The sequence below is a fragment of the Zonotrichia albicollis genome, chromosome 6 (assembly GCF_047830755.1).
Source record: "Zonotrichia albicollis isolate bZonAlb1 chromosome 6, bZonAlb1.hap1, whole genome shotgun sequence".
In the NCBI taxonomy this organism is placed as follows: domain Eukaryota; kingdom Metazoa; phylum Chordata; class Aves; order Passeriformes; family Passerellidae; genus Zonotrichia; species Zonotrichia albicollis.
This window is the reverse complement of record NC_133824.1, coordinates 52,583,116-52,606,053: the sequence shown is the minus strand read 5'-3', so window position 1 is coordinate 52,606,053 and position 22,938 is coordinate 52,583,116. Positions and strand designations below refer to the sequence as shown.

General features: G+C 39.4%; 1 protein-coding gene across 1 annotated transcript in view; it reads right to left on the bottom strand.

Annotated features, from left to right (window-relative positions):
* Positions 1 to 9,982: 9,982 nt before the first annotated feature.
* ELP4 (elongator acetyltransferase complex subunit 4) overlaps positions 9,983 to 22,938 on the bottom strand; it is a 149,748-nt gene continuing 136,792 nt past the window's right edge. Inside the window, exon 10 of the mRNA XM_074543779.1 lies at positions 9,983 to 10,575. Within this exon, the coding sequence (XP_074399880.1) occupies positions 10,444 to 10,575 (132 nt within the window). The 3' untranslated portion in view covers positions 9,983 to 10,443. The remainder of the gene's footprint in view (positions 10,576 to 22,938) is intronic.

Here is a 22,938-nt window from a genome sequence, read left to right as displayed (position 1 = left end):
ATGTGCGCGGATGGACCTTGGGATGATTCCAGTGACAGCCCCGCTGGCCGTGGCGGAGAGGGGGCATTTCTGGCTGGCTGGCTGCTCGCCGTGCCCTGTGGAAGGGGAGAAGTGCCCGCCTGGCTGGCTGCACATCGGGGAGAAGCCAGGATGCGCTCGGTGCCCGCAGCCGCTGCCGGGCGCTCCGCGGGGCACGGGCAGCCTTGCCCTGCTGCCAGCCCAGCCACGGGGCATCGCCCCGGGTGGCATCGGCCCGGAACCCCCGCTGGATCTGCCGCAGCCCGGGAGCGCAGCTGGGAGCGGGCAGGGGATGGATGGATGGATGGATGGATGGATGGATGGATGGAGCGTGGCTCCGTGGGGACGTGCTGCCTCGCCAGGCACCGCAGCCGGCAGCAGGAAAATCTCCAGCATGTTCTAATATCCATCTTCACCCCCTTTTTTTCTTCCAGAGCTGTGTTACTCGTGAAGAGTGAAATGTGCTGTGATGTATTTGCTCGGTGTAATGCAGCGATTTCCAAGGGTCTCTCCTCTTTTCATCGCTGAAATTAGTGGGAGTTTTGCTATTGATTTCAATAGGAACGAGACATTTCTGTGCATTTGGTTAAAATGTATTTCATAATAACACCTTATACTTTATTTATAAGCCCCTCCTAAGGCATTTCACAAATTATAGTCACACAAGAATTGATGTGTGAGCGCTGTCTTAATAACACCGTATTTTGTGTTTCAAATATTGTGCTCTAGATACAATATTTACATTTACAAGTGAAAAGGCTGCTAACCTAACAGTTATTGTTCAGAGCAGACAGATGACGAGCCACGCACGCTGATGGCGAAGCAGACACGCATGGGTGACACACGTGCTGGAGCCGCCTCGCACCGAGCGCACGCCGCCTTTAATTCCTTGTCAAAGGTAAGCACCAGCCAGCATGTGCCCTGCCACAGGAGCCAGGCAGAGCTGCTTTCCCACCCAGGGTGCAGCACTGAAAGGGAGGTTTCCCCTCTTCTTTTTATTTTCTTTATAAACCCAGCAAAATGCCCCCATGGGCTGGTTCACTTTAGGCAGCCCAACACGGGATTTATTTGTAGGGGCAAGATTACAGTAGCAGACAACGACCCGGGACTGATAACACATTGCTTCCCCCAGGCTTTCCAGCCATTTGGAAGTCCCATTTCACTCATGTTCAATGGCCAAAGGTGTCTGGCTTCTTTTTTTAAACATTGATTTTTTCTGGTATTACCGACTAAAATATATTATCTCCCTTTCTCTGCTTAATTAATATGTGCAGCTCAGACTTATGCTAAGGAATAAATTTGTTCCACTTTTCCACAGGAAAAACAGCACTACAAAAACTGAAAATATGTGTTTTATTTAGTTTTTTCCTCCCCCCCCCGCCCCAGTTCATTTCTCTTTGCTCTTGTCCTCAATTTCAGCAGTTGAGCTTTGTGCATCTGATAAGGCTTCTCCACTCTGGGAATGGTGTAGGGTCTTCTTTTAAAAGAACTCTTCTTTTGCAGCCCTGTTTTTGGTCAGAGTGTGATTGGCACCTACAGACACCCCAAACAACACCCTCCTCAATTGGAAACAGGGGAGGGAATTGGAATTATTGATGTGGGAAGGGGGTCTGGGGTGGCTGTTTGGTCCCATCCCGAGGGAGAGAAGGCACTGTGGGAGTGTTTTTCTGGATGAAGAGTGCAGGAAACCCCTAAAGCCCAGTGGCAGAGCCATGTTCCTGCTCTTTGGGTGGAAAACAAAGCACAGAATGTAGCTCCTTTTGGAGATGGAGAACGGTGTTAGGGAAGTCTCCCACATTATCATTCATCCTATGTTATCATTCAGTATTTCTTTGAGAAAACAGAGGCTGGAGGAGCCTGCACGAGGAACACAGTAGTAAAAAGAGAGTACAGTTTGGATAGCAGCCAGCTTGGCAGGTTCTTGCTTAAATTAATTCCTCCCCCAACATTCTCTTCTTAGCTGTGAAGAAAGAAAATCCCGGTGCATCAGCAGACAGTTAGGGTGGCTTACTCCAGGTAATTCACTATCCTGAGGTGGTCTGCAAAAGTGATCATGTGGAAGATGAGGGTGTTTTCATAGGGTCTGCAGAAATGAAAGCCCAAAGCAGTGAAGGCATTTGATCAGTCTGGTAATGTGTGCTGCTGACGCGCTGTAGATTTCCATGAGACCCCCAGCTGCCAGAAGACTTGCTGTATGTTTGGAAGGTGATGGAATCCTCCAAGAAACCAGCTTTCCTTCAAGTTTTGACCTCTGCTGACTGCCTTTCAGCACACAGAGAATTTCAGGGCCTTCTGTGCTGCTCCCTTTCCCCATCCTGGTTGTATCCCTGGTGAGAGGACCATGATTTTGAAAATGTGTGTCTGATGCTGGTGGGCTGTGTGCTGCGGCTGCTGTGCCCCCACAAAGGACTGTGATACTGGTTTTGCTGGGCTGGTAGAGGCCTCTGGTGCTGGACCCTCACTGTCGCAGACATCTTTTATGAAAAATCCTTTCTTTAGGATTTTTCCTCCTGAGAAGCTGGGAGGTTTCAAGAACAAAATGTAAATATTGATTTATCTGCTGCTGTAGAATGCAACAGGTGGATCTTTGATTGGCCCATATTGGATGTTTCTAATTAAAGGCCAACCGCAGCTTAGCTGGCTCAGACAGAGAGCATGAGACAGAGCTTTTGTCATTATTTTTTCTTATTCTATTCTTGGCTAGCTTTCTGATGAAATCCTTTCTTCTATTCTTTTAGTATAGTTTTAATGTAACATATATCATAAAATAATAAATCAAACCCTCTGAAACACGGAGTCAGATCCTCATCCCTTCCCTCATCCAAAGCCCCTGTGAGCACGGTCACACCTCACCACCTGGGCTGCACTGTAGGTGGCTCCGATGGTGAGCAGAGGTTCTGTGGGTGCCCCAGGAGGATCCCTGCTGCCTCCAGGTGCCTGACAGGAGCTGGAAGTCGCCTGGAATCTTCCAGCAGAGGTTGCAGTTGCCTCCAGGCACCTGACAGAGCTCACGTACTCCCCGGCAGCTGAAATGGGTGAGGGCTGCAAAGTGCAGCTCCTCCTCTCCTGGGACACACAAGCTTTTCCAGCTGCACCAGAGAAGTTTGGAGATTCACAGATAACCTCCCTCAGGTCAGGCCTGCACCAATGGGTTTTGAGGAGTTTATGAACAGTTATTCCGCAGAAATTACCCACAGGGCAACAGAAGGGCTCTGATTTACAGGGAACTGCATGCAGCAGATAAACGCGTTCCTCTTGTTGCAATAAAGATGCTCATTTATAATGAGTGAAGAAAACATATATTTCTGTCTTCAACTGTCTATGATTTACCCTTTAGATTTTTCTTGGCAAAGGTGGATTCATAATCAGTCTGTATTCTGCAGCTTTGTACTTCAAATACTGCAGGGGAGGGTTTATTTATTTTTAAAACTCCCCCTGTCAGACTGGATTAAGTAAAAACCCCACCATTTAAATTTTATACTTTTTTATTTTGCTTTCAAAGAAGCAAGTTGTCCACTTTGATTTCTCTGAAGTCAAGACTGCTACTTAGCCAAGTAGATATTCAAACCCTTAAATTCTTTTATAAACTTTATTTAAAATTTAAATTTTATACTTTTTTAAATTTCATACTTTTTTTTTTTTGCTTTCAAAGAAGCAAATTGTCCACTTTGATTTCTCTGAACTTAAGACTGCTACTTTGCAAAGTAGATATTCAAAGCTTATTCAAAATGTTTTTGTTGGCTCTGATGATTTCCTGAATTGTGTTTCAATTCCTTTCTGTGAACTGTTGCTGGTTTGCACCTGTTTGGGCTAGTGTGTATTTAAAACTTCATTGAGACTTTTACAGTCAAGGACCGCAAAATAACTTCCCTGAAGTAGTTGTGGCTCCATCCACCCTGCCTGTGCTTTAATCCTTTCCCCCTCTGTTTTGGGACGAGTTCTATTTGCTTGTGTGAAGTTCACAGTGATGTTTGAAGCTCCTCAGCCACGAACTTTGGTGATTTGGGATGAATCTCCTGGTTTTGAGATGGCTCCTGGGATGGCTCCCACACAGATGGACTCGCTGCTCCACTGTCTCCAAAATCTTCTTTGTGCTGTCAAAATCCTTCTCGCTCCAGTAATTTTCCAAAATTGCTGAACTATCCTGGACACAGGCTGGGAAGAACCACAAATGGGAATTCCATCGTGCTGGAGAATTATTCCAAGTGCTTTCCTCTTGGCTGAGGTTTATTTATCAGTGCTGTGCCCAGCTCGGGGCCCCTCAGACAAGGAGCAGATCCAGGAGAGGGTAACAAAGATGAGGAAAGGATGGAGCATCTCTTGTGAGGATGGACTGAGGGAGCTGGGCCTGTCCAGCCCCAGCAGAGATGGCTGAGAGGGGAGGGCCCTGCCGGTGTGTGCCAGGATTTGAAGGGAGCTGTTTTCCACAAGGCAGAAATTGGAATGTGCAGGAAACTCCAGCTGGACGTGAGGGAGACCTTCCTCCCTGCCTGGGGGATGAAGCACAGGAACAGGCTGCCCAGAGGGGCTGTGGAGTGTCCCTCAGTGAGGTATTCCAGCTGGACACAGCCCAGCGCTCAGGGATGGCCCTGCCGTCCCCTCCAGCCTGACCCACCCTGTGTTCCTGTGGTCAGCTCACCTTTCCCAGGTGCCAGGCTGTTGGGAATTTAGCTGCTAAGGACTGGAAAAGTACAAAACCGTGGCTAATTCCAAGTCCAGCACCTGCAAGATAGCATGTCCTTGGGGCCTAGCTGTATATAATAACAAACAGTGAAAGAGACATGAGAAAAGAGAGATGTAACCCCTAAGGAATGAGGAAGAGTTGATGGTATAGTTTAACCAATAGATTGCTTAGCTTACAGAATATTCATAAGCTTATTACTCGCTGTATAAGTATCTGATGCTCTCTTCAATAAACGGAATTTGCTTATCACTCACATTGAGTGTCTGAGTCTCCCCTCACTGACAAATGGCTCATCCCCGACAAAGGCCTTCATTTTCTGCGACACCAGGCCATGCTGCTGGCAGGAGTTTCCTCCCACAGCTGAGGAACCTTTGGGTCTGACACGTTCACCTGCTGGCTCCACGGAGATGCTGGACGTGCCCAGGAAGGAAAGGGATGCACTGACACTTCCCTGCTCAGGAATGAGGAGCTGCAGCTCCCAGCTGTGAGCTGGAGACAAGGGAGCTGGAACTGGGGTCAAGCCCTGCTGGAAGAATCCCTGTCCTGATTTAAAACAGGTCAGGAAGCCCAATTTGGCTTGAAGTCATGCAGATTCCATGATGCCCTGCACAACCAGCCCTGGCCTATGAGTGGAAGCTCTGACTTGATTTGAATTAAATAAATGCATTCTAAGAAATGCTGAGAAATTTCATCCAAGCAATGCATTTTAAACAGGTTTCTCCATACAATATATCAAAATCTCAAAATGCAGGCACTGAAAACTGCCTGATTTCATACCTACATCAGATCCACTCACCCCTTCTGTTCTTCTCTGAGTCCAGCCCTGTGAAGTTTCAGCAAGAGCTTTCTTTAGTGCACCTGCATCAACCTGACTTCAAAAGAAATATCTGAAAGTGCACCAAAACTCACCAATTCCAGGACTTTTAAGAGAATACCTCTGACACTCTGAGTGCTGAGAAGATTCTGAGGCTATGAACATTCAGACTCAAACTCTGCCAGCATAAAGATATTTTTTTTTAAATCTTGCTATATTTTGGGTTTTGCATTTATCTTCTGTGCCAGAAGACATTACAATACATTTTTAAAAATATATAGAGGAATATGCAGTTAAAAATTCTCTAGGTCTATCCTTACCCTACCATGTTGCTCCTGCACTGACTTCTCTGGGAGACTTTTCAGATTAAGTTCTGCAGGTCTATAAAATCCTCATGCAAAAAAAATGCTGAAAACATAAAAAGTATCTTTGTTTTGATATGAACAGGAGGTCTGCAAATCAGTTTGATGTGGCTGATAACTTTTAAAATTGTTTAAAGGCAGAGTTTAAATAAGCAGCCAAATTTTCAGCAGATGCTCTGGGATGCTGGATGCCCAACAGTCCTGAAAGATCCATCTACTCAGGTGCTGAAATACGTTTTATTTCTCTTTTTATTTTTTATTTTTTGGAAAAGAAAAAGATTCTAACATTTACTTATATTAAATAGAATCTGAAAAAAAAAAGAGTGGTGGAATTTCTGCTTTCTTACCCCCTTGCCATTTTTTCCCTAAGAAGAAGAAGATTCACTTTCATTCTTTTCTTTTGCACAGGTACATTTATTATTGAATAAGCACTATCACGTGCTTAGTGTGATTAAAAAAAGAAATGCAGGCAGGTCCTGCACTCATGTAGGTCACAAGAGAAAACAGAAATCCCAAGAGATGGCATGGGAGAATTGGACTTGCTTCCACCATCTCTTAAAGGCATAAAAGCATCTTATTTCCCATTTCTGTTGTGCTCTGTAGCTGTAATGTTTCTCCAGCACAGGCAAAAGAAGACGAAGACTTTAAATTTGTAATAGATGATCCTGGAGAAATACTTGTTTAATATATGTGAGTGTGTGTTTGAGTTTAGTTCTTGTAGCCCAGCCACATTTTTAATGGGATGTGTTACACCCTTGTGGTTTCAGAGAAACTTGATTAGCAGCTCATCTTCCAATACTGGCATGGTGAAAGGTTATTTTATTTTTTAAGGCTTTTGCACTTTCCCAAAAGCTGTGTTTGGAGCAGCATCACTACTTAATATTAAATTTAAATATTAAACCTGTTGTGTACTACCACAAAGATATCAAATCTGGAGTAGCTGAATGCCCATTTCCAGGTGGCTATTGTTGCAGCTACTGTTGTAGCTACTGTTACACAAAATTGAATTCAGCTGCACCCTGGAAATTGCTTTTGAAATATCTTTACAAACAGAGAAAAAGAATTCCCTACGATAATATTCTTCTCATGCTCCAAACACTTATATTTTGAAAACCTCAACACAACAGGAATTACAGAAAGAATTCTTATTTGACATATTAAAGGCACAACGTTTTAAATTTCATTACTGCTTTCTTGACTGTGTGTCACAATTTCTGTAAAGATCAGGTTCTTGTGCTGAATTGGGAACGTCTTCCCTGGGATGAATCCATTGTTTCCCTGCTGAGTTCGGTGGTTTCAGTTTGTAGCCTGCTAAAAAGTAGGAAGTTCTGCTTAAAAAAAAAAAAATCTGCAATAAACAAACCCCCCTCATTCTGGCATCTCTGAGCAGGAGTGAGGATGGCACAGATTTCCCTCCAAGCCAGCAAGGGGCCTCTGGAGATGCCAAAAGGAGCTGGGACCACATTGGCACAGCCTGGCACAGGAGGCTGTGCCCATTCTTCGATTACCTGAGCTGCTCCCCTTGCTTAAATATTTGCCTTCCAGTCAAGGGAAGACAGAACTGAAAAAGGATGGTTTGTACACAGGAGCCTGACAGGCACAGAGTGGCCATGGGCAAAAGGCACAGAAAATCACCAGGTGAACATTTCTCTGGGTTCCCAAGTTAAAACCGCCGCTGCTGCGGCGACTGAAATCTGCATTTTATCCACACTCTATCCACAATTTACCTACACTTTATCTACCCTCTATCTACACCTTATCTACCCTCTATCTACCCCATATTTACCCTCTCTCTACTCCATATTTACCCTCTATCTACCCCATATCTACCCCAAATCTGCCCTCTCTCTGCCTGCTATCAGGCAGCACACCCAAAGCTCTGTCTCACCTCTCAGCTCGCTGGATTAGCCAAGTCACTCTCAGGTGTAGTTGTAACTAAAAGAGGAGATTTTGGGAGAAAAGAAGAGAGATTTTGCTCCATTGTGGGGAATGGACTTGAAGATTTTAAAAAGTTGATTGGAAGTTTATATGGTTTTGAATATCTGTATATAAATACTGAGATAAAGTTTATTAAGACAATACAATAGAGATGACATTGTGAAGAGAGAGATTAAACTAATTACATCTCTTATATCTCACCCTTCTATGAGACTAATAATAGAATAAAATCTTTTCAAACACCTTTGTTACCCCATCTTTATAAAACTAAAAATCTTCCAACACTCCATGTCCTTGCCTTAGGTAAACAACACTGCATTCTCCATCACTTTACAAAGCACATTTAGTGACTCAGAAAAAATCCCAAACTAATGCAGGTTTGTAGAAGGAGTTCCTTTTATTACTCAAACTGTTTGTCAGCTTTAATATTACCCTGCTGAAGTTTTGGAAACTGAAGCCTTGCAGATGCACAGGGCACACATATAGGTAGATGCACACTGACAATTATCAGGTAATATCTCAGCTAGAAATGGGACTGTGACTTTAATGATATTTTCTCCTCTGTATGTTAAGTCAATGACCTATTTAAATATGTTGGCAGCAACTTATATGCCTTGTGACTTTATATTCCACAAAGAATATAAAGTGTGTTTTGTGTTATTTACATTAAAAAGACGTACAATGTAAAACTTCACCTTTGTTAAAAATCACTTTATCCTAAGTATTTAAATTATCTCATGCTTTCAGAAGGCACAATTACTTATCTAATGAGAACTTCCATTCAGTGTTACACATAATACAAAAAGAGGAAAAATGTTTGAGACATCAATGATAATATTTTAAATATGTTGGCATAGGAAAGCAGATGTCTTTTTTCTTCACTAAACTGACAGTTCAGTTCTGAAACTTTATTTTGAAAAGATTTAAAAAGGATTTGTGTCTTTTGAAATAAAAAATATAACAGGCATATCTAAAAAATATAGAAGAGAAAACCTGATTGTTACTACTAATGAAATAGCTGATGACAAAATAGTAGTCTTTTTGATTTTGATCACAAAAAATAAACTGGTAGTGACAGGATATGATGGATAGATTTGACATCCTGGCAAATCACTGTCATTGATTCAATTATTCTAATTCAGAATAAAAGCTGTATACAGTATGTGTTTATGCTACAGTGGAGTTTTTTAAGTGATTGACATTCATCATATTAGTTAGACAGTTTTAAAAGCTATGTCTTTGTTTTACACAGCGTTGTCAAGAAAAAAAATAAAGAAGAACCTGGATTGCAGAGGGGAAAAAAAAAAAAAAAGCAAACCACTTCCCAAGTCTTGGTTTTCCAAACCCATCAAAATATGTTACCATTATTGCATCCTATTAACACGTTCTTTGAAGACTCAATTTCACTCCAGCCATGTAATACACTATTATAAAGACTAAATTTTGAAACTGTAATGCAATCTTACAGCTGGGTGGCTTGGAAGTTCTGCAGAGAAGAAGATATTACCTCTCAAAATGGAAGTCAGCTCAGAAGAAAGAATGCAAACCACTTTAATTCCCAGGTCAGCTTTGCTTCACTGTTCCTTTGTTTGATGAGAGAGACACGGGGATACACAGAGAACAGTTAGGAGCTCACAAATTGTATATCTGAGGGTACAAAAGGCTGAATTACTTGTGTGTTCTGCCCTGCTTTAGACCAGCTCGCTGTGACATCCTTCCCCCAGCTCCAATGCACTCTTCTGGTTTCCCAGCATTAATGTAGCTGTCGGTTTGAATTTCCATCTTGAGTTATGTCTGTTGACATAATTTCATAGTGCTGACTTCAATTGTTTAGGATTACTGTTTTGGACTACATAAGGAAATCAATTCTTTCCTCTCTGGTTAGGAAATTCCATTCAAGTGCATTTTAATCCATGTAGTAAGCCATAAGGCAAAGTAATTATCTATAATATATTCTGATTTAAACACCCCCATCCTCAATTACAGGCCTATTAGAATAAAAACTATCTTATGTATTATAAATTTATTATTACATATTTAATAAAATGAGGTAGGGATTTCCTGAAATTTAAGAATGGTGTTTCAATTACAGAAATGCATGTTTTTAAAAATGTGTAGTTTGCTGTTTGAATAACACATGACAACAAATTGCTTAGTTCCATTCCTTTATTTCAATAAGTTCCATTCCTTTATTTCATAAAACCCATTATTCATACAAAATATCATACGTAACTATATAAAAAATCCTTTTGGGAAAAACATCCCTTTATTTTTAATGTAAAAAAAAAAAACTGAAAGGGTAATTGCAAATTTTGTATTTTAAGTAAAGGAACAAAATATTACCTGCTTCCAATGGAGCAGAACAATGGCAGGACCCAACAGAAAAAAAGATTTAACAAAAAGCAAAACCCAAATGAGACCAAATTTACTACAAAGAAAGAGAACACACACACAAAAAAAAAAAAAAAAAGGAAAAAAAAAAAGGAAAAAAAAGGAAGGCCTCATATGATAACACATATTTTTAAAGACTGCTGGGTCAAATCATTAAGAAAAATATTTATATAAGCCATTAACACTCCTAATGAGGGTGTCAGCTGAACGTGAGCGAGGCTGCTAAGCAGAAATCACTAGAAGTCCAGGTGCTGCTTGCCGATGGCCATGGCGCCGCATCCTGAGCTCAGCAGTTTGGCGGATCCTGCCAGATCCTGTTTGCTCGCGCGGCTCACTGTGTCTGACAAGTCTGGAGGCAAATGCAGCCGCTGTGGCAGGAGGGTTTCAGGAGGGGAGGGAGAGAGGGAGGAAAGAGAGGAAAACATGGAGAGAAAAAAAATAAAAAAAAAAAAGGATGAATTCGTTTCGCATGGCGCATTTGGAAATGCCGTCTTCTCCCCGGCTGATCCGTGTTTACTCACACAAATAAAGCACTTCCCCAACACTCTTCTAGATTTACCTACCATAATATTATTCTCATGTTCCAAAATACTTCTGTTTTGAAAACCTCAACACAACAGGAATGATATGAAGGATTTATATTTGTTATGTTAAAGGCACAACGTTTTAAATCTCATTGCTGCTTTCTTGACTGTGTGTCACAGTTTCTGTAAAGACCAGGTTCGTGTTTTCAATACACTGGATTCTCTAAACTGGAATGGATTTTTTTTCCTTACGAAAATTTCCTAAACAACATATAAATTTTCTCAAGGTATTTAAATACATCTATGGGCATTTTCCCCTTTAAAAACCAGTGTTTCATCTGCATGTCAACCTCTACACCAAGTTATATTTCCTAAGCAAAACACAAATTTTCTCAAGGTATTTAAGTACATCTATGAGCATTTTCCCCTTTAAAAAACAATGTTTCATCTGCATGTCAACCTCTACACCAAGTTATATTTCCTAAACAAAACACAAATTTTCTCAGGGTATATAAGTACATCTATGGGCATTTTCCCCTTTAAAAACCTTCCTCTTTAAAAACCTTTCCCCTTTAAAAACCAGTGTTTCATCTGCATGTCAACCCCTACACCAAATTATTTGATTTCCATAGCCCTGCAGTGTAAGTAGAGTTTTATTTTTAATATGCCCACACGGTGACAAGAGTCTGAAAATAAGTTATATGATGGTCAAAAGATGCGGAGGGCTCACCCTGGTTGCACACTATTCTGCTGCATGTTTCCTCCTCATATTCTACTGATAGTGGCTAATAAAACCAAGCAGTGACAGTGGTTGCATTTGTAGAAGGCAATCATACATGTTAATCAAAGCCTGCCCTCCCCAGTGAGTTGTAGGAACATAAAAACCAGTTTACTGATGGGAAAACAGAGACAGAGGTCACATGGCTGCCCACAAGCACACGGTCCTTGCACAATAAACCTTATTTTTCAGCTATGACAAAAATATTTCCACCCTCCCTCTCAGGGAGATGTATAAAAGACATGACATTACCATTTAGCTTTTGTAAAGGGAGGTGAAAATTAATGTAAAACTGAGGCTTTACCTCTCATCTGAGGCTGGGTCAGATGAGACAGTTGAGCATCTTCTGCACAGTGCAATAATTTATGAAACTGGTATCATGGAAGGAGCATATTTCTTGAAAGATTTAGTAGGCAAAGGCTAAACTGGGTGGTTCCTTTAAAATGCACTCACATCTAAGGGAACAGGAGAACAGCAGTGGCTGCAAAACTGAATTAGGAGGCTCTGTGGACTGTCCTTATTCTCAGCTTTGCCACATTTTTGCTTTTATCACACCTAAACACAGCTTCCCTTTCTTCAATATTTCTGGAACTTCTGTAACATAAGAATTAGATTAAAAAGCATAGGAAATCTCTGAATTTTCAGTGAGCTGACTGCAGCATTCCTCGCTGGCTCTGAGATTGTGCAGCTGGGTGTAGCCTGAGAGATGCTCCCAAGGGCTTCCCACCACTGGTCACTCCTGGCCGTGGGCACCACTGGGAGAAGAACTGTGCTGTTATTTTCTCCAAGGGAAGGAAATGCAGAAAATAATGCATGAGGAGCAGGAAAGCCTGTGTGCAGGGTGAGACGCCACAGCCCAGTGCTGGAATAGGAGAGAGGTGTGCATTTACTGGCAGCATCTTGCCTGAGAAGCACAACCCGCACACCTGTAAACACCACACAGCTACTGCAGCTCTGAATTTCTGCATTAAACCAGTGCTGTGGCAGAGAATCCTGGTTAAACCTGGCTGTGGCTGATGGTGCTGCCTCATTTCTGCCTCCATCACACACATGGCACGAGCCTTTCTCCTCTGGCTGCTGAGCAAAAGGTGTGCTGGGAAGTACAGGGGAGCACTTGGCAGATCTCTCAATCATATTTTCCTCCCAAAAAAGTGCACAGTACTTTGCTGTGGGCAGGGGGATGTGGGGGGTGGACAGACAAGTGAAGGAATCCAACCTTCCCCCACTCCCTGCTGGCATCTCTGTGACGAGGAGCAAACAGGACCAAGGCCCAGCAAACTCATCTCACTCAGACACTAAATATCCCTGACTAAATATCACAGACAGGGAACCACTGCAAAACCTGCCATGCTGCCCTGGACTTCAAAGTGGGGCAGAAAACAAAAAAAATCTTTCATGCCAATGCTGTGTTCATTTGCTACATCTATTCTAAAATAAACATATCATTTCAGAATATAAGCTACTATACTTTAAATATAAATAAATATATACTTTTAGAATATATACTACTATAACAGTGTATGTATACCATTATTATTATATATATAATGCACATAACTATATATACAATAATAATATAATATAATATATAATATATAATATATAATATATATAATATATAATATATAATATATAATATAGTATATAGTATATAGTATATAGTATATAGTATATAGTATATAGTATATTATATATTAGATGTTAGATATTAGATATTATAATATATACAAATATGTAATTATAATATATATAATTATTATATATACACTTTTATAATAGGTGCTACCATAATAGTGTATATATATACCATTATTATAATATGTAGAATTGATATAATTATACATAAAATATATACAATATATGTAATTATATATATGTAAAATTATTAAATTATATATATATACACTTCTATAATAGTGTATATATATATATACACCATTATTATAACATATATATATAATGGATATAATTATATATATTATATACAATATATGTAATTATATATATATAATATATATATACTTTCATAATATATACTACTATAATAGTATATATATAAAACTATACTTTAAAAATATATACTGCTATAATACTATATTTTCAATATAGATAAATGTAAATAAATATATACTTTTAGAATATATACTGCTATAGTACTGTCTATTTCAGAAAATAGAAGAATGTCTGCAAATTTGCAAAAATTTAGATGGGAAAAGTAAAAAATTCAAGATCCTTAGATTGGATGTTGGGAGTGAGTTTTTTACAGGTGTATTTGTTATGATACAGAATTTCATTACACAGGCCTCATTCTCTCCTTCCTCATCTTCAGTGAGGAGGATGCACAGTGCTCATTTAGGGACTGGCTATTCCTTTAGTGACTGGCTAGCCAGTATTTTATTTTCTTGTCACTGTTTACTCTGAGCTTTTCTGACATATTTATTGTGCACTATTCAAACCTTGTTCTGCAGACAGAATGGCTTTTCAATAGCACATGTCAGTGTATAGCACTTGAATGCTTCACAAATACCAACTGTGTTATTTTCCTGATATTCCTGGGAGAGAAGGCAGCAAAGTTACCTCCATTTTAGAGGCAGGGAATTGAGGCACATGAAACACATGGCAAAAGGTATCTACTAATTTCAGAGACAGAATCTCAGTTAGGACTTGCTTTCCCAGAATGTTTAGCAGTTTACAGAATTCCACATGTTCAAATGCTAACTTAATTTGCAGATGAGTGCTTAGTATTTCTCCAAGAATCCCCAAGACAGGCACTCAGAAAGCAAGAGACACAAAATAAAAGTATTGAAACAAAAATGCTGTGTTGAAGCAACATGACCACACAGAAGTTCAGTGCTATTGGCAGAGACACACACCATACCTTCCATGTTTTAATTATGAGAGCATTCCTCCTGTAATCCTTTCCTCTACAATCCATCCCTCTACAACCCCAACTTCCAAACATTATTAAAAAATTGCTGGTTCTCCAGGAGGCACATTTCACTGCATACACCACATTCATCCCTAGAGCAGACCTATTCTGAACAACAAACCACAGCAGAGTCCTTTGAAAACAGCTGAATATTATCTTGTCTTTAAGATCAGAATCACTGGACACACACATGTTCTCTGTGAACAAAGCCTGCACAGGTATTTCAAAACATCATTCCTTATGTTTTCTGTCTGGAGAAGTTTTCTGTGTGGATAAATTTTCTGTGCAGAGGAATTTTCTATGTGGAGAAATTTTTTTATGCCCATATACTGGACTGAAAATAATCCTAATATATTTACACAATTTAAAAATATTCTATATGTTAAGCCACAGACAAAGAGGAAATTCATTGCATGGCACTATGCAGGTAAAGCAGCTTTATTTTTGGTACCAACTGGGATATTTTGGTCACTTGGGCTAAGGCAGTAAGTGATGGTATGAACAGGTTCTGGGACACCAGCAGCACATTTCCACAGATATTTGCTGACCACAGAGAAACAATCCCATTGAAAGCCCCAGCTAAACACAAAATGTTTTCTGCTGGACAGACCTCTGCTATTTCCGAGGCTCTGACCCCCATCCCTTTCAAGCTCTCTTTCTCTGATCAGCCTGGTAAGAATCAGGATGATTTTGCCCACATTAGCAATCCCAATCCTTGGCCAGGCTTTCCATCCCACAACTGCTTTTCATGCCAAAAATGTCCCTTCTCTGGTTATCTGCAGTCCCCAGGCTCAGCTTTCTGCACCCAAGCTCTTCATTCCTGTCCCTGATGACATCCCTGCATTTTTCCTGTCTCTGTTTCCAGCTCCTGCCCCTTTTCCTAGGTTCAAACTCAGCACCAGGCTCCCCTTCCTTGCTGTCCTTGCGCTCACAGATACCAACTGTGTTATTTTCCTGATATTCTTGGGAGAGAAGGCAGCAAAGTTGCCTCCATTTCATAGACAGGGAGTTGAGGCACATGAAACACATGGCAAAAGGTATCTTCCAATTTCAGAAACAGAAATCCGAGGCTGTTAGGACTTGCTTTTCCAGATTTAACAATTTTTAATTTAATTTGTTTAACAAATGTTATTTAATTTGTTTAATTTGATTTAATTTGTTTAACAATCCCCTGGTTTGTTCTCCTCCTCCTCCTCTTCTCACCCATTCTGGATGTGTCCTCCCCATTCCTGCTTCCTGCCCCTCTCCCCAGCCCAAAATGTGAGCACAGCTCCCCTGCTCCTAAAAGCAGAAAAAGAGCCAATTTTTATGCACTGACTGTGCCCAACAGGTGGGTTTTCACAGGACAGCAAAAATCCATCTATGGCCTAAATGCTAAACATAAAATTAATTTAAATAATTTAACATTTTTACTGAAATATTCCAGAACCACAAAACTTCATGTAGTTGAGAGCAGGCTGGCAGGGCAACAGTATTTTAAGGCAAAATGTCATAATGTAAAAGCAAAAGTAAATGTGCAAGTGAAAATAGGATCCTACAATCACTCTCCTTGGAATAACTTAGAAAGAAAGGTAAAGGAAAGTGAAATACTAGGGTATTTATCAGTTTATCAAAGGAAATGAAAGTTTATGAGTGAAATGTTAGGATATTTATCAATTTATCAAAGGAAAGGAAAATTTATCAGTGAAATATTACGGTATTTATCAGTTTATCAATGGAAAGTAGAGTTTATCAATGAAATACTATTTATCAGTTTATCAAAGGAAAGTTTATCAGTGAAATACTAGGGTATATATCAGTTTATCAAAGGAAAGTTTATCAGCGAAATATTAGGATATTTATCAGTTTATAACAGGAAAATAAATTTTCTCAATGAAATACTAGGGTATTTATCAGTTTATCAAAGGGAAGTAAAGTTTATCAATAAAATACTAGGGTATTTATCAGTTTATCAAAGGGAAAGGAAAGTTTATCAGTGATATACTAGAGTATTTGTCAGTTTATCAAGGGAAAGGAAAGTTTATCAGTGAAATGCCAGGGCGTTTTTCAATTTATAAAAGGAAAATAAAGTTTATCAATTAAATACTAGGGTATTTATCAGTTTATCACTTTATCAGTGAAATATTAGGGAATGCTGGAGTAAACTTCCTTTGTGCAAAGTTAATTGTGTATCTGCATTCTTGCAGCATGTTGAATGACATGATCACACAATATTTTCACCCACAGAGGCTGCCAGGAAGGTTTCAATTCGGCATCTTCAGAATCAGACTCTAAATTTTCCTTCAGTGGCTGAAGAAAAAGGAAAAGAAGGAGCAGGGCACAGCTGGGGAAGGGGCTTGGTGGGATTTTGGTGCTGTTTTGGGCACTCAGGAAGGCTTTGCAGGGTAGGAACAATTACACTGAAGCCAGCTAAGCACACAGCTTTAGGGCATGCATTATCTAAGGAAAACAGTTTAGACAAAACTTATGACATGCTTGGTGTCTGCTCCTCCCTCTGCCTGAAGAAAACTTCTAATTACTTTATTTGTTCTCAACAGGGGGGGAAAAAAAGGGCAGAAGTGGAAGATGAGATGATGATAAAGGACAGCTCAGAAGGGACACAGTGAGGCCAGTCCCAGCAGAGAGGACCAAATACTCACTGATGGTTTTCTGGGATGCAAAGATTCACATCATGGCTATTCAAGAAACTTCCAGTGGGCTGCTATGTTTGGTTTATTTATTAATTAAATAGTATTTATTATTTGTTATTTATTTTATTGTTAAATTATTATTAAATTATTCTTTTTTATTAAAGATATATTATTATTGGATAATAACATTTATAATAATAATATGTATATTTTATAGATAATAATATTTAATATTTAATATTTAATAAATATATTATATATTATATAAAAATAATAAATATATAACATATAACATATAAAATACTATATATAATATATAATATATAATATATAATATATAATATATAATATAGAATATAGAATATAGAATATAGAATATAGAATATAGAATATATTATATATTATATATATAACAAATACAATTATAAATATATTATTTTATAATAATATTTATGTAATTAATCGAAGCAATTAATTTTATTAATGTAATTTTATTTTAAATATTATTTATTAAATAATATTTATTTATCATTAAGGAACTCCTATTATACAAAAATACTATGAGTGGTTTTGCCAGTGTATCCTACATTATCAAGGGGATTGTTTTAGGGAGGGCTACAAAAATCACATATTCTGTAAAATGCTTTAAGCAATGGACAATGCAACAATTTTTTAGCAACAATGTAATAAGCAGGTATATGTGATAAGCAGACATATGTGCATTGGCACAAATCTAAACCCCAAGTAATTCTGTATATTACTCTAAAATAATTATTATATTTTCATACCTATTTTAAGTGTAATACTGTAGCAAAAAAACCACAAAAAGTTGCAAAATCAGTTGTAAAACCACTGAATCTCATTAAAAATTAGGTGATAGTTTGTCCTTAATTTGATTCATATTGAAGTAATTTCACTGATGTTAACCTCGTGACTCTGTTAACAGTCACACGAAGCTTTAACAGCTGGGCCTAAACTTCCCAAAAATCTTTACAATTCATTTCCTTGGATCTTTGACAAAAAAAAAAAAAAAAAAAAAAAAAAAAAAAAAAAAAGCAAAGCAAAAAAAAAGAGCAGCTTATTAGTGCAGTTATTATGGCTGCAGCCCTGCCTTGGGGCAGGAGATGGGTTAATGACCTCTCCAGATCCCTTCCACTCCCATTTGCTACAACTCCATGAAGACTGGAGTCACCAAAGCCGAAGGGATTTGGTTCAGGGGGAAGAGGGGGGTGGGGAGAAGAATTTTAGGAATGCTGGGAAAATGAAAGATGCAGACTCTTAGTTGGGGAGCTTTGCATCCCACTTACTTCTCTTGGAAGCAGAACGCTCCCCATCCCACAAAGCCCCCACAAGAGAGATGTTTTACATGGTGTTTTCCCCCTTCATGTCAATTTATTGTCACCTATTAGTAGTAATTTCTACCTTTGGGCTTAATGTAAACACAAAGGTGTGTGCAGGTACCAGACTAAATTTCTTCTAGAGAGAAAGGTTTTTCTCAGATATTTGACATGGAGGTTACTGCAAGTTTTGGCTTCTTCTCTTGCCAAGCTTAAGAGGCACCAGATATCGGTATTCTGATGAAATGAATTCTCTTTTATATGATATGTGGTCTACTGAAGTGATACATCACTTATATTGACATAACTTTGTAATTACTTACATGCCAAAACATCGTAATGAAAATATACCAAAATTTCATTATAACTTCTGAGTTAATGGAAGTTCACTTCCCAAAAATGACTGAACAATAAGCACTTGGCCACTGAAGACATTAACAGGAACAGAAAAGTCATTCCAACTGGCCTAGGCCTGTGTCAGGCAGAAATCATATGGCTGCTGTCAAATTTGGCTCACAAATAATGATGGGGTCTCACAACCAACAACATCTATCTTGTGGAGAGAGCGGAGCCAAACTGTTCTCTCATAGCTGCATTTCAGTCTTACACAAACTCTTCTTAAACCATTCACTGTGAATCTTTCAGGTTCATGCTACAATTGGCTCAGTATTTTAACAAATTCAGGAGATAAAACAGTTGGTAACTATTTTTCTGTATAATGGACATGAACTCAGCTTCTTCCCGTTTTGCTATATTCATTGACACTGCACCACCATTTTTAGATCACAAGAATTTTCTAAACTACGTTTTCTAAATTTGCATTTCTACATTTTCTAAACTGGCCTTAAAGAACATGAGACTTGACTTTTAGAAAGAGCATTCTAAAATTTTTCTACGTTTTAGGTAACTGTGCTTGGCTTATAATTAACAACTATATCAATTAATGTTAAAACTCATGTTAAAATAACACCTACCATATGCAAGTCCTATTTGTTTAATTTTTTTTTTGGGTTGCAGCACAACCCCAGCCATCATGGTGTTAACTATTGCTAACACCAGGTGTTGAGAGAAGGCTTCCAGTAAGAATAACTGAGAAATAAACTTCTACCTGTATAAGTCTGTCTGCTAAAGGATAGATAGCACTAATCAGAACATTGGAACACAATTCTAAAACTCCTGTTTTCCCTTGCTTAGAGAATGTAAAATTCTGTAATGTAAAAAAAACCAGGACAGTTCTGACTTTCACTTCATTTACAGAACACCCATTAGTGTGGGTTTCCAATAGCATAAACAGATTGTTTCAACAGCATTTTTAAAGACACATGGCAAAATTAAAAGCCATTAATAAACCTACTTCCTTTAATTATATATTTTGCAAAAATCCATTCAACATTCCAGAACACTGACACACTTTTCAGTGTATCATCTTTACAAAAGGGATATGATAATATCCAGGAGAATTCACTTCAAATTCTGCTGATTTGTTTGGATGCGCCACATGGTCCTGTTTCTGTTTTCTGACCAGAAATCTGGATTCCTGAGTCGGAATTTAAAGCTTGGTTTTATAACACTGGCTGCTGTTCAGAGATATTTGTACCAATACAATTCAATTCTGTACATGTTTGTGTAAAAATGCATCCCTGGGGTATTTTGGGTGGCTGAACAAGTTCCAGTTGCAGACTGGGTAGAGATGGGTGGGTTTATGGATGTGCAGCTCCAGACATTATTTTCAGTGTCAGGAAAGTGAAGTACAGACAATGAGTCCAAACAAACTCATTCCAAAGAAAAATTCCAACACGTGGATTTGTTACATGTGAAGGGACTCAAGTGGAAGATAAAAATACAGCTCCTTTATGTTCTAGCTGCAGTCTCTGGATCATGAAGGAGCTTACAAGAAGGGCTGGATCCATCAGGAATGGTTATAGGCTGCCCAAGGACTGCAGGTGTTTAGCTGCTTGTCTGATCCAAAATTCAGAGAAACCTGTGGTAATCTCACAAGTAGAACTGGACTAAATACACAGTACACTATAGTAATATTGATACAGCTCTTATCAGGCACAAATGGAAAGAATGTCTCTGTCTTGAGGAGTTTATGGTCTGAATGCACAAAAGGGGTAAAAAGGAAAACAACAAAATATCAAGGCAGAAGGAAAAATGTAATGATTTATAAATATTGTATTAATGCTTTATTAAAGGGTTTTATTTTTTTCCTTCTAACTGAAAAAGTAATGTTCAGAAAGGTGAGTGAAAGAGAACAGCCATAGGGAGAGAAATGAAGTGACAAAGATGGAGTGAAGAAAGGGAAAAATGGAAGGCAGGAGTTGATATAATCTAGTTACATCATCTAGGCATGAGATTGAGAATATATTGGTGAGATTGGAATAGACTGTCTAAATCCTGAAAGGAAACACTGTTCTAAATTCAAGCAGCAGCTCATGAGTCTGGATGGCATCATCTGTGTCCAAAGCAAGGGCATTTCTCCTGTGGATGTGTTCGTTTTGCTGAACATCTCCTCCCTCGCTTACGTAAGAGCAGTGATGCAAGGCTGGGTGATTCCAGGGCTCTCAGGACAGCCCGGGTGGATGCTGATGTTCATGTCACATCCTCTTCCCTGATGGATTCACTCAACCTAATTGCAGCTGTCTACAAGTCAGCCACTCAGCCTAACTCACATTATAAACCAGGGAGGGATGAATCCTCCTTGCAAGCGCTCGTCCATATCTGCTGATTATTCAGGAAACCTGATGACTCCCTTAAACCAAACTCTTACCTCCCAGCCTGAAAGGTCGAGGGGAGGAATTCAGTCCCACAACTCTGTGAAGCTTCTCATTGAATCAGCGCCTGCAGTGTGTCTGCTCCCTCTCTGAACGGCACTGCAGCCTGCCACGGAGCACAGATTTCCTGTCACACCACAGATGGCTCACTGGAAATGCTCCAGAGCTGCTGGTGATGCCCACGATGCTCTACAACAACTTGAGGCTCTCTACTGGGAAAGCCTGAGGAGTGTTCGAGGCACTGTGTGTACAAACAAAAGCTGAGGACGTGGGCAGGAGGGAGAAACAGCATTCAGAGCAGAAGCATCTGTTCCTCTGTTCCAGGATTACAGTGTTAATGTCGCCCTCAGAAATTTCAGCTAGATTGAAAACCCCCGCAAATGTTTGAGTTTGCATCCAAAACTATCTGGTAAAGTTCACTGTAATTTACCAGGCTCCTGCCACGTTTCAGAAATCTCATTAACACCCTTGTGCAACTGCACCAAATAAGTGATCAAATGTATTCTGCCTCTTGATAAAATCTCCCAGCTCACAGAAACCCTTCACAGAAAGGTTCTGCTCCAAGACAGCCAAACCACACTGGCAAGTCTCCATTGCAAGTGCATTTCAATGATGCTTTGCCAACTCAAAAAGCAAATGTTAGCTGGGGAGGGGCAGGGGGAGGTTATTGTTTTATAGCAGGAACAGCCCTCTGCTGTGTATTTACTTTTGAAAGTCAGCTGGAATTACAAGTTTTCCTTTGCTCGGCAGCCCAGCAGGGCTGGGAAGCATTTCTGGGCACTCAGACCTGGAGCACAGGCTGCCCACAGGGAGGATTCCCTGCCCTGCTCCCTCCTCCAGACACCAGGGCTTGCTCCTCAGCTTGCTGCAGAAACATATTGCACCACCAGAACACAACAATTATCACATTTGTAAAGCTTCAGGGATAGGAACAATTTAATAGCTTTTTGAAGCAGGCTAATTTTCTGGAGCTTTTCCCCCCCCTCCCCCACCATTATTTTGCTTTTCATGCATGGACAAGCTCTTCTTTGCTACAGGTATTTTCCTGGGTCTGCTTTGCAGGATTATTATGTGTGGAGGAACACAAATTATTCAATCACTTGAAAACAGCGAGAGAGAAGTGAAAAAGGGCTATGTAAGTGCAAACTACTGCTACTAACCTCTGTTTTAAAAAGATAAGAATACATTTAGAAAGCAATACATTAGAAAGATAAATGTATTGCTGGTTTACAAAACTCTGCACATTTGCAAACAGATGACCAGTTTGTTTTTGCAGATTTTCATAAGATAGAAACTTCAGCTCTGCAGTGGCAAATGCCACGGGGAGATACTTCATGCAGTGGCAAAAAAAGCAGGCCAGAAGAGGAGAAAAAAAAAGGTATTTCTGCTATCATGGAACTGCCACTGAATGATGTTCAGTTCCTGTAACTCCCAGGTAAGGATGCAGACATTACATAATTCATATTCCAATATCGCTGCAGCACTAATCCCCTCGTGACTCAGAGCTACACTTACAAACTCCAGGTAACAAAGCCTTTTGTGGTGTTACTTCCAAATAATCTTTGGACTTCAGAAACCCCTGAAGTGAAATTTGATCTCTGTAATATTGGCTCAACCCGTTTTTGCTAGGAAAAAATCACATTTTTATTCAGTGATTGATATTACTTATTAAAAGGAGAGAAAAATTGCATTGGTGAGCAAGCAGTCATTCTGCCCACCATTTGGGAAACTCATGCTTTTAAGGAACTTTAAACACAGA